The sequence below is a fragment of the Buteo buteo genome, chromosome Z (genome assembly GCF_964188355.1).
Source record: "Buteo buteo chromosome Z, bButBut1.hap1.1, whole genome shotgun sequence".
Classification (NCBI taxonomy): domain Eukaryota; kingdom Metazoa; phylum Chordata; class Aves; order Accipitriformes; family Accipitridae; genus Buteo; species Buteo buteo.
Window position 1 is genome coordinate 80,716,818 of NC_134204.1, and position 15,510 is coordinate 80,732,327.

Genomic DNA, 15,510 nt, shown 5'->3' on the forward strand with positions numbered 1-15,510 from the left:
GTGAAGAACAGTGCAATTGCACAGTACAATTCCTGTACAGGAATTGTGCCAGAAGAGGTGAGGCATTTTATTAATTAAAGATGAGCTTAGTATTAGATGTGAATAAATATTCTGTAAAGTAAAGCCATTAGAGCTAGCAAGAAGTACTATTCAATCATACGGCACATAGACAGCTAGCAGCCCAGTCAACCAGTGCAACTGCTCCAGACCTGCATTTCATTCAAGTTAGAATTTATTCTGAGAAATGGTATAGAACAACAGGGTAGCAAAGGAGGTCTGATGAAGAACCGAAATTCCACAGAAGCCTGTCACCTAGAATTGGTTTTTGGCTTTCTACCAGAATTCCTTCTGTATTTAAGCAGATGTATGCAGAACTGGAGAGTGTTAGCATTCCTTGGAAAATAACAGACTAATGTGATAATTGTGACATCGTTAACACCTTCACAAATCTCTTACCAATGGAGTCAGCAGCTCTAGGACACACCTCCAAAATGGATCTTTTTGGTAATGTTTTAAATACAGATGTCAGTTACTGCAGTAAATCAACTACAGTATATAGCTGTGCATCTCTGTAGACTGCATACTTCTATATTTATAAGACAAATGTATCACTGCCTGAAGTTATAAATCTTCTAAGAGATTCATAGGTTTCTTTCATAACCCTAGTTATTAATGAAAAAAGGGGTTTTTTTGACACAGCTTGTGAAAATACAACTACTTCTTGTAAAATGAAACTTTATTCTAAAATGTATCCAAAATTGCAAGACACAAGCACCATTAAACAGATAAATAGACATATATTTATGTACAGAGAGCATCAAAACACAAAACAATTGTTAATATAATTCTTATACCATTTTAATGAGTATCCATCAATAAAACTTTACAATTTAAAGAAGACTTTTCAGTTGCAAAACAGTTGTAAAATCATATGTATAAATTATGTTTACTACAATTCCAATAACAGAGGCAAAGTAAAATACAAAAATAATAATCAATACTGCAAATTCAAATACAAAACCCAAAGTAATGCTGCACAGGTACATATGTACACTGGATGAATTCATGCAGCTAGGCAGTGCAACAAATTAACTGCTGAGTTTTAACTTATCACAAAATGGAACAACCATGTCAGCAAACAGAAGAAAATATATTTTTGTAATAAATCATAGTGCATTTTGAAGTTAGACTTTATAAAATGATTGTTGAGTGATATACTTCTAAAATTCCCCATGTGATCTGAGACTCCCCAACTCCTCCCGCAAAATAAAATACAAATGACAAAGGCTAAAAAACCCACTGTAGTACAGAGTCTGATGTACTGGTACCATCTTGATTTTTTTTATTCTCGGTGTCAGACTTGCAAGTGTCCATGTCCACAGGGACATGTGTTACTCCTTGCTACTGAAAGTAAATCTTTCACGCTCCAATGCTACCTCCATAAACTGAATCTCACATGATGATTAGACTGCACTGGTTTAAAGAGACACAGCTGAGCCTTGAAAAAAGAACTCTGAAATCCCTATGAAGTACAGAGAGAGAGTAAAACAAGAGGACAGAGAGATCTCATTATTCCTGAAGCTCCTATCCCTAATTGCTTTAATTACATAAACACAGAATAACGTAAGAGGCTTTTATGGCTTGGATGAAATTTCTGCTAATTTGCTGGGCAAGCGCAAAGCCCACGTTTCTCCACAGGGCTTGCCTTTCACAGTGCAGAAGGCTACAGACTCTTGGTTGGTGAAAGGAAGCCTCAGGTAACTATACAGAAAAGTACTTCCGAGGTGAAAATGTATTAAAGAAACAAAGTCAAAACAGAACCTCTTGAAAACTGTGATTTCTTGTGTAGCTGTGATACTAAAACATGGCTGTTCACCTTTCAGTTCTGCGTCGGTTGGTAGATCATGAACATGTAGACACAACTGAGGTTCATACCTCATCAAATATTACTGGTTGTGCCAAAATTAGATGAGATACAATTACACAGTCTGACACCTTTTTTTTCTTAAAATCTCAAGTGATAAGCACGCTCAGTGTTTTCACTAGGAAGTTACTGCTAAAATGCTACATTTTTTTGCTGAGAAGACAATTTACAGCAGCCTGTAAACTACTGAAGAGTTGCTCCCTGCATCCTTTGTGCTTCCAAAACCCCCTTTCAAGCCATCGCTAACTTTCAAGTTAATGGGAGTTTTGAGCAAAAAAGGGATGCAGAAAAACACCTGTATTGGGTAAACAATGTAGCAATTTATACAGCAGCATTTCTAAATTTCCAACATGCAAGCACGTGTAGAGAGAAGCTAAGAGACAGCATGCACTGCAGTGATATGTCATTGTGCTTATGTCTGGTGAGAATACTACGGCATTTTCACCAGGGAAAACATAAACGTTATCCCCAGAAGACTCAAATAGCCAGTACTAATGGAGCCATCAGCTACTATGTAGTAAAGAACACCCCAAAAGAGGGAAGAAGTTTGCTCATAGCTTATAGATACTGAAGCTGAAGAGTATTACAAAGGCACAACACAAGCCTATATTTCTTATAAATTATATATATTCATATATTTTTGCTTATACCACCTCAAGATACTGAATGGTAAAATAATAACTGAAGATACAAATGCTGATTGAAAGTTAAGCACTAAAAGTAAATGATTGCTGGAGAAGATAGCTCATTACTTGCTACATTTCTACCCTTCCTGGGTGGTGAGCTTGTCCATCTTTCTTCCATTGGCTGACAATACCTATCAAGATAGTCAAGAACATGGTGATCCACTGAGAAAACTGGAAGAGTGTCAGACAACAGAGAGAATGGTTTTATGCATCTGTAAAATTGTCAGTAAGTGGCTACCACCGCAACTGTTTTACCTTTGGCCCAGAATTCACCGAGAACACAGAAACAGTAACTGGAAATTCATACCCTTTTTCATGCAGAGATGAGGCTAAGATAATCTGTGAAATGTTTTGGTTGAGTTCGGCACTCAAAATATTGAGGAGCAGAGCAGGGACTGTACTAGCATATCATAAAAAACGATTCTCAATTTTTCTATTCATAGGTACATGAGATGCATATCATTTTCTACACTGAATGACTCACAACTTGGGAAACACAGCAAATGTATCAATACCACTCCTGTTAAACTCACAAAAAAATTACACCCAGTTTTGTGTGATGAAGTTACATGGCAAATTTGGAGGCAGCTGCTGTCTCAGGCCCAGCTGTGAGAATGTGGACACTTCATGAAGGTGAAAACGTGCAATTTACAACATTTGTATTTTTAAACAGCTGTTCCTCAGCTCGCAACAAGAACTGGTACAACTCCTGTTATGATTGCGTACCAGCAGTTAATGAAGAATGACAACAAGCTGAACTAGAATAAGGTAGGTGTATGGTGCAAGCCTGAGGTGGAACCTGCTATAAATGGGTTTTGCTAAGCTGCAGTAACACTGTCTGCAAATATCTGGTCCATCCAAAACTGGATACTTTCCTCATCTCCAAACCAGCATGTGAAATCATAATTTCCCACAAGTTTACCAAAAAGACCTGCCCCATAAACTGTCATTACTACCTGTATTCTCACAAGCCTGAATTAGGAGCTCCTAGATCTATTCCTTAAAACTCTCTGGAAAGGGATCTTTAGCCATCCCTAGAAAGTATGAACATTAATACCTTAGTTACAACCTTACAGCTGAATTTAAAAGCAGCATATTGCTGGTGTTGATTGATCTATGCAACGGTTTCTTCATGTGTTGCATTCAATGAATGAATCAGTGCAGGGAAAGAGTGAGAGACCCCACTTAACAAATAAAGGTGAGGATTTCTAGGCAGGTGTAAACATTCTAGAAATGTTCAAACAAGTTAGTTGAAGTTATACCTGTTTATAAAAAAATAAAGACGAAGAAAATAGCAAATATGGGGCAGAAATTTCATGTTTGAGATTGAAAGATTCAGAAACTCATTTGGAAGCCACTCAGATTCAGGTTCTTAGGAGCTGCGTTATTCTTGCCCATACCAGGCTCAAATAAATACACTTCTGTGTACAGGGATGTGAAGCTAAATATAAACCCTTGGATTTATTCCACCTAACTGTATGCCTTTAAAAGCATGCAGGATTCATCAGTGGACAGGGCAACTGATGCCATAATACAATCTTCCAGAAGCATCTCCTCTTAGGTCCCTCCTCTGACTTACAGAAAAGTTACACATAAGGTCCGGAGAAGTTTGCAGCTGGAGTGGTTACTCATCCTAACACAACACTCCCACACCTCCCTGTATTTATGACGCTGTGGCAATTTTGTATCGCCATGCTTTTGAACTCTTTCAGCATGACATGGATTGACTCTTTGCAGTAGCTGTCAATAATGAAAATGAAGCACACACTGAGGAGAAATACAGCTGTTCTGAAACACACAAACTTTGTGAGACCCCCAGTGCTATCAATATGAATGCTTAAGGTCAGAGGCAGTATCAAGTTTTGCATGTATTTCCTACATTAGTATTTATATTGACAAATTTAATTCCTGCTGGAATTTGGACAATTACTGAGGTTTTCTTTACTTCCAGAGACTGAGTTTGAACATTAGTTTCATTTATAATGTTGAAAGTCATTCTTTGTCTCAAACACACCTGCCTAATTGTTTAAATGTGACCTGCAAATACTTGGGATTAAGGGATTGCAACTGACTTGTTGTTCTCTGTAAAGGGCTGCAGTAATCTGTACAAACATTTTTTGACCTTAGAAATATAGGGAATTTATCTACAGATTGGCTTGAAAGTGTGAGGAACATTTATTGCGAGTACTCAAAGCCTTACATGAAAGGGTGAAGGTGCGAAGTCGCTAACAAAAGACTGCCTTTATTCAAAAGATTAAGCTAGTCATTTAAACTATCAATAAAACCAAATAAAACAGAACTTAAAATAGTCCATAAGAATCCCCTTCAACTTTCCCAGCTTTTTCACTTTTCTCATCATTGTCTTTTCGTCTAGACAGGACAGGAATTTTTGATGTCAGAAACCAGCAAAGAACACACACACATTTGCAGGGCTTTGCTGGACATCATAAAATACTAATATAAAAGAAGCCAGAATCCAAGAATTCAGATTATTTTTCTCTCTCAATAAACAGACAAAGAATTAAATTCTCCTTAAAACATTGCCTCATGTAAACTGTGTGTTAGCTGGGGACAAGGACACAATACAGAGGCAGTGTTCTACCCTCTGCATACCCTTAGAGGACGGTTTCTGTCCTGGCACCAATGCAGTTTTGGGGAAAAAAACCCAAAACAACCCAAACAAAAAACACCAGAGGAAAAGCTAGTATGTCTTTGCTCACTTAGTGCAAGGAAGGCTGCAGGCTGGCGTGTCTCTCTGCGACAGTCTCCCGAGGTCCTGTAGGTGCCTTGCCTGGGGGACAGCAAGAGGAGAGACCTTCCACTGCACAGGGTCTGATCTCCCAGGCTTGCAGGTGCCTGCAGTTGGAAAGCAAACACTGCATAGCCGGCACAGAGCCACGAAATGTTCTAACCTGCAGCTGCCTGTTGTCTGCTAAATTCCAACCCCAAGCTCTCAAAAAGGATATGAACTGGGTTGAATTCTCTTACGTTACATTTAATATTCCTCTAAATGGCTTATATATCTGCTGTTTGAAATAAATTCTGAAACCACTAAGCGTGCTTAACAAAGCTTTAACTATATGTGAACAGCAAGTTTTGATAACAGAACAAGTACTGTTGTAGTATATAATACACAAGGCTGTACAATCAAAAGCTACCTCTTGCTTCAAAACAAGAATTTACAGTAGTAAGCAATGGTGACAAGGTTTCTTACACAGAACCTACAGGAATTTACAGAATATGCATGGATCACTGAGGTTATAATGCCAGCAGTAGACTACACAGAGTATCTTGTGCAATGTGAACAAAGTTGACAATACTTTAGCAATGCTTTAAGTAATTCACATAAATATGCTGACCCACCAGCTATTAAATCTTCCTCCTCTTCCCACCAGAACCAAGTGTTTGCCAGATGCATGTACAGCAGTCCATAAAAAAATTTGTTTTTGTGGTTTTAGGCAAACATGCACAAAATAGATGCACCACAACATTTTTGCCAGGGGATACTTGCCACAAAAAAAGCTGTGAAAATTGGTCTCTAAGCACAAGCAGCATTTTGATTCACACTTCTCAAATAGCCACCACAAGGCTAAAAAAGTTTATTGTATGGATGCTTTTTGTACTGGAAAAAAAAAAATTACTTGATTCTCAGCTAACAGAAAGCTCCAGCTTCCACTTTACTCATGCCACTCTTCCTAGTTTAGGAAGTTGTATTCTCTTCCTTAATCATCAATGTAAATGTGAATCAAATCAAAACTAGGAGTTAATCAGAAAAACAAAAATACACCGGGGAGCAGCTTATACCTGCTTTTGAACGTCATGTTTATAGACAATTTAGCAAACACTGCTTTTCTTTCCCACTAAACTGTTGGACATGCTCTGTGCTCCTGTTAGAGGTGGACTTTGACATCTGCTGGAAGGGCACTTGCACTTTGCTCACCTGTAAGTAAAGGTGTGGCCCATGGATATTGCAGCCCCTGGTCCACAACCTGCCTAGATCAAGAAAGCCAACCTCTCTGCTGGGGATTACAGACTCTGCAGGATGCACCTCTGCATTAAAAAAGAGAGCAGCTCCTGAAACCTAGCTACCACTTTTGCTGCTCATAAGCTTGTTATCAGTAACACACTTTTCAAACTCTCCTAGTAAATTATAGCTTTAGTAAATTTCTACTTCAATTAAATACGCTCTATTTAGATTTTATTTTCCTCCAATCTGCATGGCAAACACCAGCTTCTGTTTCAAGCTGTTTTATGTCATTGTTAGAATTCATCTCACCTAATGTGTGAGTCTGCGAGATGCTAACTTTCTTAATCTCAAACAGTACAAGCTCTCAGGATATTGCACTGCCACTTCTTATTTGTTGTTACACTCAGTGTCTCCAATGAAAGAAACTCTCTACAGTAGGGCTCTAGTTACAGATGGGAACAACTTTCTCTATGTTTATTGGGCAAATTGTTCTTATTTTTGTGCAAAGATCTGGCATGGTACATTTATTGGGAAAATCCAAATGAGAGAGAAAAAACATGAAGATTAAACAACAAAAATAAAGCCTACAAATATCCAGTTCATCCAGTTGATAATTTGGCTCCTCAAGGATCGGAGCAGTTGTTCCATAGCAATAATTCTTCACATCAAAAGCGATTACTGATGATTTCACTCTACAGGGACAAACATAGGTTTGGTCATGGTTATTGTTATAATTCCCTCCTAATCTGAGGAACTGTATATATGTCTGTAACAGACCAAACTTCTAAATTGTATGGTCTATTTCCTAGTACACCTAGGTTATTAAGAAAATGCATCACTTTTCAAAATCCCCATGTTTTGTGCTGATTCCCTATGAAAACGTGCTAAACTGCCAGAATTTTCTCTTAGCAAAATTAAGCTTCTTGTCTTGGCATTGTAAAATCTTAAGGGAGCCTTATATCTAACTGCAAGAAGACTTGTACAAGTTTTCAAGAGAACAGCGAGGTAGCATATGAATACCTTGTTTCTGAGTGCACACCTGGTGGATATATTATCCAGTCCTTAATTACCAGACCCTGTGAACAAGCCTGCTTGACCACTCGGTTACTCTTCTGAGAGATACAACCACAGAACCCTGCACAGCTAAGGGGCACCCTGAATCATCCATGAGATACAGTGAAAACACGGAATAGACAAATGAAATGACTATTTGTGAATTAGGCTATTACAAAGTCATACATATCAGATATTAGGCAATCTACTTTTGGGGATGTGGAAGGAGCTTTCAACATAAAGTCCAGCTGTATTATTCATAGCAACTAGGTAGTACATTTTGTTTGATGCAATTTCCCCAAAACCACGTCTTTCAGCAAATATTTATGATGCTGAATTCGAATAAATAAATAAAAAAAGGTAATCTGTTTTCTCAATTTCTTTTGCACATTGAAATTAAATAGTGGCTAGAAAGTGACCATTTCAAATTATAACTGAAAATTGCATTTTTATTAAATGTGAAAACAGGTACCCAAGAAAACCTTTATACATTTTTATGGCAAGTTTTCCCATTACATGAGAGGCGTTCTTACACATTTTAAGCTTAAATGAAGAACAGTGACCAAACAGAAGTTTGGAATAAAATTGCAAAGCTGTTAGCTATGTTGAGGGAAACTATGGCTGCACAACTGAAAACAAGATGGAAGGAAAAGTTCACAAAAATAGCTCACATAGTGAAAAATGCTCTAATAAAATAAGAAACAGAAGAAAGCCAAATCTGTTCCACATATCAGTACTAGATAAATAAACATGCTCCTGCATTGGTAAAATCTTTAAAATAATGTCTGCTTAGGGAAGACCTAATTTGAGCTTCTAGACTGTCCATGATCAAGCATGGTTTTAGCATATTAGCAGTCCCACTTTCCTGAAGGATACTACTTGTATTCTTAAATCTGTTTAAAATTAACTACGTGCAGGCTTAATTTCAAACAGATGCGAATGTGTTTGCAGGATCAGGGTTTTAATGTGCTGAGTAGATGATCCATTTATTTTCTCTAAATTTGTTACTGTAATTTGTTTCCAGGATAACACCACTGGCAGACAATTTGCATGCATGCACTCAAAGCAGTATTTTAGGTAAGGACTTTTTTCTTGTTTTTCAGGCTGAAACATCATTTTGGTAATTTCATCAGATCCTCTGTTTATATATCTCAGTTTATATATCTGACAAATAGTGTCACACCTCAGATAAATTATATATTTCACCCAGATCAAGGTGAAATTCTACTAAAAAAATTACCTTATGTGAGGTATGTCATCAAAATTTGAGCAGGACAACTGGCATCAGCAGCAGCTTACAGGACCGAGCCAATAATGTCTGGAAAGTAGAGGAAGCTGCATACACTAAAATTTAAATCTAACTCATTTATTCTCTGAGTGTACTGATTTTTTATAGTTGTTTCATATCATTAAATCCTGAATTAGATCCTTAGTGTGATCAGTTTGAAGACAAATGAGCTGTCACTGATGAAAGAGTGTTTTGGGCTTTATTTGAAAGATGTGATTTGTCAGGATTCCCATCCTTAGGGCCCAACCAAACCCAAGTGTGTTTGGGACAAGAGCCATGGTTATATCATCACTTACAGTGAATTAAAGAAAAATAAGTTTACCTGTACTGATCATTTTTTTTTTACATCGTTAAGCTCTATTTTACATTCTCCAAATGCAAATGTGTAGGGTCAAATATTGAAGAATCCAGTCCATATTTAGCAACCACAACAGCAACAAAGAATCAGAGCTGACTAGGAACAGGAGATAACACTTACAAATAGTGAACTGATCTGAGATAGAGAAATCAGTGCAACACGTATCAGCTGAAAATTCCTTTTGACTGGTAAAGGGAAAAAAATAATAAAATGTTCAACAGTGTATATTGTAACAGCTGGTCCCTCATTAAATCACCCATATAACTCCAAATCATCTTTACATGCAGTATATCATTTGCTAGCAACAGAACAGGGGAAAATTCAAATGATTTTTAGCCAGTTCAAGAAGCTGCCCTTCTGACACATGAATTGCTATCCATGAAGAAGCAAGATTCTGTTAACTTCTTCCTAATTTGAATTATTTAAAATAAATAATTAGCCTATATATTTCTTGTTGCGTATTCCCATTCCAAGGGAAAGCAACAGCTGGATGTCCTGGGACATGGGGCGTTTAATCCTATATTAAGGGGAGCTGGCTGGTAAGTCTGAAAGCTGTTACTGTCTCTGAATACATGACCCATTGGCAGCCTGGGCTCTGCAACCAGAAGGCTTCCAAACAAAAAATGGTAAATGTGGCCTCAGCCACAGGCTGATGGATGACCCTCTGTTCTGGGGGCTGTCACTCTGAGATGCCCCCCAGTCAAGCTAAGGCACATCTATGCCACTGGGCAGCACACAGCATGCCAAAGACTCAAGGTTACTGCCGTGTTTTTTACATGCACCGACCTCACTCTACAGTGGAGGAGGGGAACATGGAATGCAGCTGCAGTTCATCCTCACGCTCAGACCATTAAGAAAATAATGGAACCCATACGTGCAAATATCCAGGTATTTTTTTAATGCACATGTCAGGTCACATGCTTTACATGTGATTCATACAGCTTCCTCCTTGCCCTACACCCTGTTGTTGCCTACACAAGACTCAGACATGGAGATAAAATCTGGGTGATATGGAGATAAAATCTGGTTATGAATACTCCTTTTTGTAGGTTTATGCAGCAGGTAAAATACTGGTTTCACTGTGAAATTCACAACTGAATCCCAATTTCAGCTGATTTCTACAAGGGCAGAATATTTGCCAGAGTTCTCACAGCATGAAAGATCCGTTAGTCCCTATTTCTGCTACTCTAAGATTTCATCACTTCTCTTTTTAAGTCGTCTTACTTTAACCTTGCCTGAAAGACCCACTTACAGAATCACATCTATTTACTTCTGTATTAAAGAGAGAAAAGTATCTAAAAACCCAGTGTGGAAAAAATATCCTGCACTGCTTAAAATAAAATTCCTCCCAGAGCTGGACGAGTTCTGCCATTATCAATAATGCTGTTGCATAAGGACTGATAAAAACAGCAGTGACATGACACACTGGTATGTAGTGCATTAGAAACATAAGCAGGAGTAAAAAGTCAGTGCTTGGAAATAGTTCTTTCTTTCCACATTAATACTCTACATATGATGAAAATCCTACAAGATTTTATAAGCAAAAGAAAGAAAACAAATGAACAAGCAAAAAGCACAATGCATATTTAAAAAAAAAAATCTGAAGGGATACTTACAATTTTAAAGTTGAGTATTTGACACGTAAGATTGTTTTCTAATGGTTCAGCTGCAGAACCTATGTATGGTTATTATCACCTGATCCTAAGAGTGCACATGTAACTAACCTTACACATGTATGTTAGCACAGGGATATAAGCATTCCCTACAGAAAGCAAGATGATTAGGCTTCCTTATATCTGATTAAAATTCTAACAATAAGATATACAGTGAGTATTCAAGCAGATCTTCCAAATCTAAAATTTTGCAAGCTCACACACCTTTTATTCCACCGGTCTGTGGCGCTATGTCGGTTATGAGAATTGCTGGGCATACCTGGTAACTTGCAATGTCAGGGCACAGAATGACAGGCTATGAGAAGCAGGGCCTGATCCTGTTAATTTTGAAGCCAGGAATGTATCTACCGAGATTAATGCCGCAGGATCAATGCAACAATGTTTAATGATACAAATGATTTGAAAAAGAAATGAAAAGGGGAAAGAAAGAAAGAAAGAAACCTTTCTTGGCAGTAAGAAAAATTGTATAGAAGGGAGTTTGAAAGAACTACAGAAGAAAAATTATGTGCCTGAGAAGACGTTATGCTCTTGTATATAAATTAGGATAACATAGTTTGATAATGATATTCAATATGTGTTGGCAGTTCCATTTAAGGGGTTTCTTTGGACTGGTTTAATTTAATGGTCAGGCTTTCATCCTTAACAGGTGCCTACAAGCTAAAATACTGCAGATAATGCCAATGCAGAAAGAAAAAAAAAAATCAAGTCTCTGATTAATACTAAGTGCCAATTCTGCTTAATTTTGCCATGGTACGAAGCTTCAGTGGCGGCACGTACTCTGCCTTGTAAGAGAGCCCTCAGTGGTGCCAGCTGGGGCGGCTGTTGCGCGGTCCATGGACACACGGCTTGCCTGCAGGGACGCCAGCTTGGCACGGGACGGTACGGGGGCTTCCCCTAGAGATAGAGAACAGACCCCAGATGCACTCAACGGCTTGAGAGCCCACTCGAGGGCACACTTACCTGCTGCGTGAATGAATGGGCTTTGGCACTTGATGCACAGTCCAGACATACCCATCTATCTGAGTCCAGCAGCAGTGACATCGTCTGACTGAAACTGGGCAGAAAAGGGTCCTAAAGGCCTTCCTAGAAGGCTACCAGGGATAATATCAATGTCAAATGCAGGCTGCAAAGACACCTGGACTCTGCAGTGCTTATGGGAGAAGCTGGGGTGCACTGAGGACACAGCTACTGAAACCAGTGGTATTAGTGACAACAGCAAAGGGTCTGAGGAAATTAGATCTGATTTTGTGGTTTTTTAACTCGAATCAATAGTAGGGGCTTCCAGCATCTTTTGAGATACCAACAAAGTGTTTTCCAAAGAAAAGCAAATGTATGTCACCTTCCTAATCACTGGGAATAAAGTCCATAAAACCATAATGACTATCTAGTTTATATTTACAACTAATCAGAGTAGGTATTATTACTAAAAAGTAATGCTATCAAAATCTTTGATATCTTAAAGTAATTTTAAGCCTCCAAGAGTTTCACCTTAGAATAGCCCTAACAAGAGAGTAAAAAGTGTTACACCTTTTTATTTTCATATATTATATATATGTAATATATGTAAATAAAAATTATTTGGGAGATTGTAGTATTCCTTACACATCCCATTATGTGCAGCTACCATCACAATGAGCACATTATATACACACACTTCTCCATCTCAAGTTCATGAAAAAAAATCCCCTTGCAAGACTTCATGGACATACCACATCTCAGAACTGCTTAAGTGGCTCTTCTATATGTGAAGTCCAAGGAGTGGACTTAGCTTTTGGTCTGTGGCATGAATTTTTGTTCAGCCACTTTGTGCCTGCATTGCTGATCATCAACCTTTTGATCATTACACAACTGGAAACTTTTTTGTGTTCTTGGCGGGGCTGGAAATCATTAGGAACTAAATGTACCATAATCTTGGTTTTAGAGCTTTGCCTGAAGAGACAAGGGATTGCTTCCAGAAGTATTTCCTTTAACACAGTATGCCTTTTCACCATTCTGTCCCCAGCTTCCATGTCTAATAGGCTGACCTCCTTATAAAATGGCCCAGACCTTTGTTCCTCTTCTGTTCGTGGCAAAAGGTAAGACCCTTGCAATGCTAGTAGTCATAAAAAGTTTACTCCACCATTTTGGCTCAAAAAAAAAAAAAAAAACCAGACCGTTTACTGGAAAGTTTTGGGGGAATTCATTCTGGTAGATGTGGTGAAAAATACACACCCAAGTAGCAGGGTGATCTGATTTTCTGAATGTACCTGGGAAATACTGTTTATCGTTAGGACCCTGGATTATTACAATTCGGTTAAGAATCACTGAAAATGGGAAACTTAATAGTAAATTGTTAGAAAAGGTTTCGGTGATAAGGACTTTACTGTATTTCCACTAACTACCACCCCTAGAGAAGATCATGCTAAATAGAAAACTCATTTCCAAGGGCAGAAGAACCCCTGACACTTTATTGCTAGATTCTATACCAATTGGAGCTCACTTACAGTAACCTTATAGTACTCTATATAAACTGAGAAGCTTGTATCAAATTCAGGCTTCCATTTAAAATAGATATTGCAGATTTTAGGCTTCAATTAAAGAAGAAAAATAAACTTCATTGCTTCTTTTTTTAGAGGCAAAGTATAAAAAAAAAAATCACCAAACTAGGTGAAAATTATTAAATTTCTCCAAAAAATTAAGATGAGCTTTCTTCTATTTCTTAAGACAGTATAGTTTGTGATTCCTAGGGTAACTGGTATCAAACACAAGTTAATGAAAGCTCTTATAAGCAATTTTATTCCTATCCATAATGGCAGACATTTACAAAATCAGAAGAATTTATCATTTGAGTTCACCTTAAAAAATAACTTATAAAGCAGTGATATAAGCAACATAAAACAGTTCAGGAGGGGAGAGGGAAAGCAAATTTTAATAATTAAAATGTAAACGTGAAGGAAAAAAAAAAAGATGGAATAAAAGTCCCTACTTCTCATTTCTACTTAAGATGTCATGGGATAATATTTTACAATGTCCTGTGGTTCTATATATGTATGTGTGTATTTCTATATCACACACACATACATATACATTAACCCACACATGTACATAACACAGATAATTGTTTGCAGTTCCATCTTGGGCAGTTCTGTTACGCCACTCTTTACAGTTGTCTCAATCATGTTTGGGACCCACTTTCTTGACAAAACAGGGGAGATGGTAGAAAAAAAAAAAGGTGGGTCTGATTGTGTCTGAGATCCTTTTGTTAAACTGTACACTGGGACGAATAATTTTCTTCTGCAGTAGCTCTCTGAAGAGGGCCAACTCACTGTGGTCTTCATGGCGAGACTTGTTAACGGATCACACACTCATTGTCATGCTAGGGGAGTACTGAAAAAAGAGGAATCCACATTTTAACAACCATTTTTCCCCCCCCAGGTAACTAAAACGACTTCTGGACCACACCGATGAGTTCAAATGTCAACACGCTCTTTGAACTTCCTCCTACATTTGTACTGTCGCCTGCGCTAAGGCTGTAGTTCAATCTGTGGTATCATAACTTCTGTTACACTTTTCTCATTATGCAAAAACACAGCTATTGCTGATAAAGCCAACTCCCTTGAAGACTGTTCTGGTGTTAGTGGTGTGATAAACCAATACTTCACTGATGCTTTCCACACCTTTTCCTTGTCAATGTTGGCTGCTGGGGGGAATTTAGCTAGGTGGGTGGCTAGTCTCAAGTAGACCAACTGCATTCATGGTTAGCTGAACCACATCAATATTTTGGAGAGCTTTTTACTACTTTATGGGAAGAAAGGAGTAAAGATATGTATGACTGGAATTAAACAAGGCTTTTGGTCTGTATTATCCTGTATTATCAATTTTAGAAGGCAAGCTGAATCAAGGATCAATGGTCATTCTCCTTTATGTGAACCAAAAATTCAGTTACCACATTACATTATTTTTGTAACACAAATTGAACTGCAGCCCTTATGCAAGCTATAGTTGTCCTGAAGTTAGCAGTACTTCATTACAGTCATCAATGGGACACCACAATGCCTAGAAGAAGTGCACATCTATATACCTAATTTGGTTTTAAATTTAAAATTGCAGACTGCAGAAACACTTAATTGGGCCTAAAATCTTATAAGTAGAGGAAAATGTTCAAATGCAAGAAGTATTACCATTATGAAAATGGATATAAGAAACAGAAAGATAAATTTGCCTTTGCAAAAAACAGATAGGGAATAAAAATCCTGCCAAAGCTAGCATTTCAAGCTGGCCATTTCTAAGTATCCAAGCATATTAGAAAAAGCACTTTGGATGGGTCTTCCCTGTCATGTAAACTACATTGAATGGACTACTTGGGTAAAGTCCGTTTTGTCCCTTTTCACGCCTCTGATGGTTTGTCTGCTTTAGGGATTACTCCCATCATATCCTGCCAAGCACTCCCACAGTGGGCCAGAAAAGCTGGTAAGAACAAGCTTGTCTTTAGCCAAAGTCAGAGATCAGCTCAAATGCTTAAAGCAAGGCATCTGTTCAAGTGATTTCCTGTATCTGTACCTGGGTAATCAAAAGATGATCT

The 15,510-nt window shown here is 37.9% G+C and overlaps 1 protein-coding gene across 4 annotated transcripts in view; it reads right to left on the bottom strand.

Annotated features, from left to right (window-relative positions):
- Window positions 1–718: 718 nt before the first annotated feature.
- The window catches only part of SSBP2 (single stranded DNA binding protein 2), a 195,995-nt gene continuing 181,203 nt past the window's right edge, over window positions 719–15,510 (bottom strand). For all 4 annotated transcript variants that reach the window (XM_075020324.1, XM_075020322.1, XM_075020323.1 and 1 more), the window contains one exon: window positions 719–14,315. In XM_075020324.1, coding sequence (XP_074876425.1) covers window positions 14,286–14,315 — 30 coding nt within the window. In that variant the 3' untranslated portion in view covers window positions 719–14,285. The remainder of the gene's footprint in view (window positions 14,316–15,510) is intronic.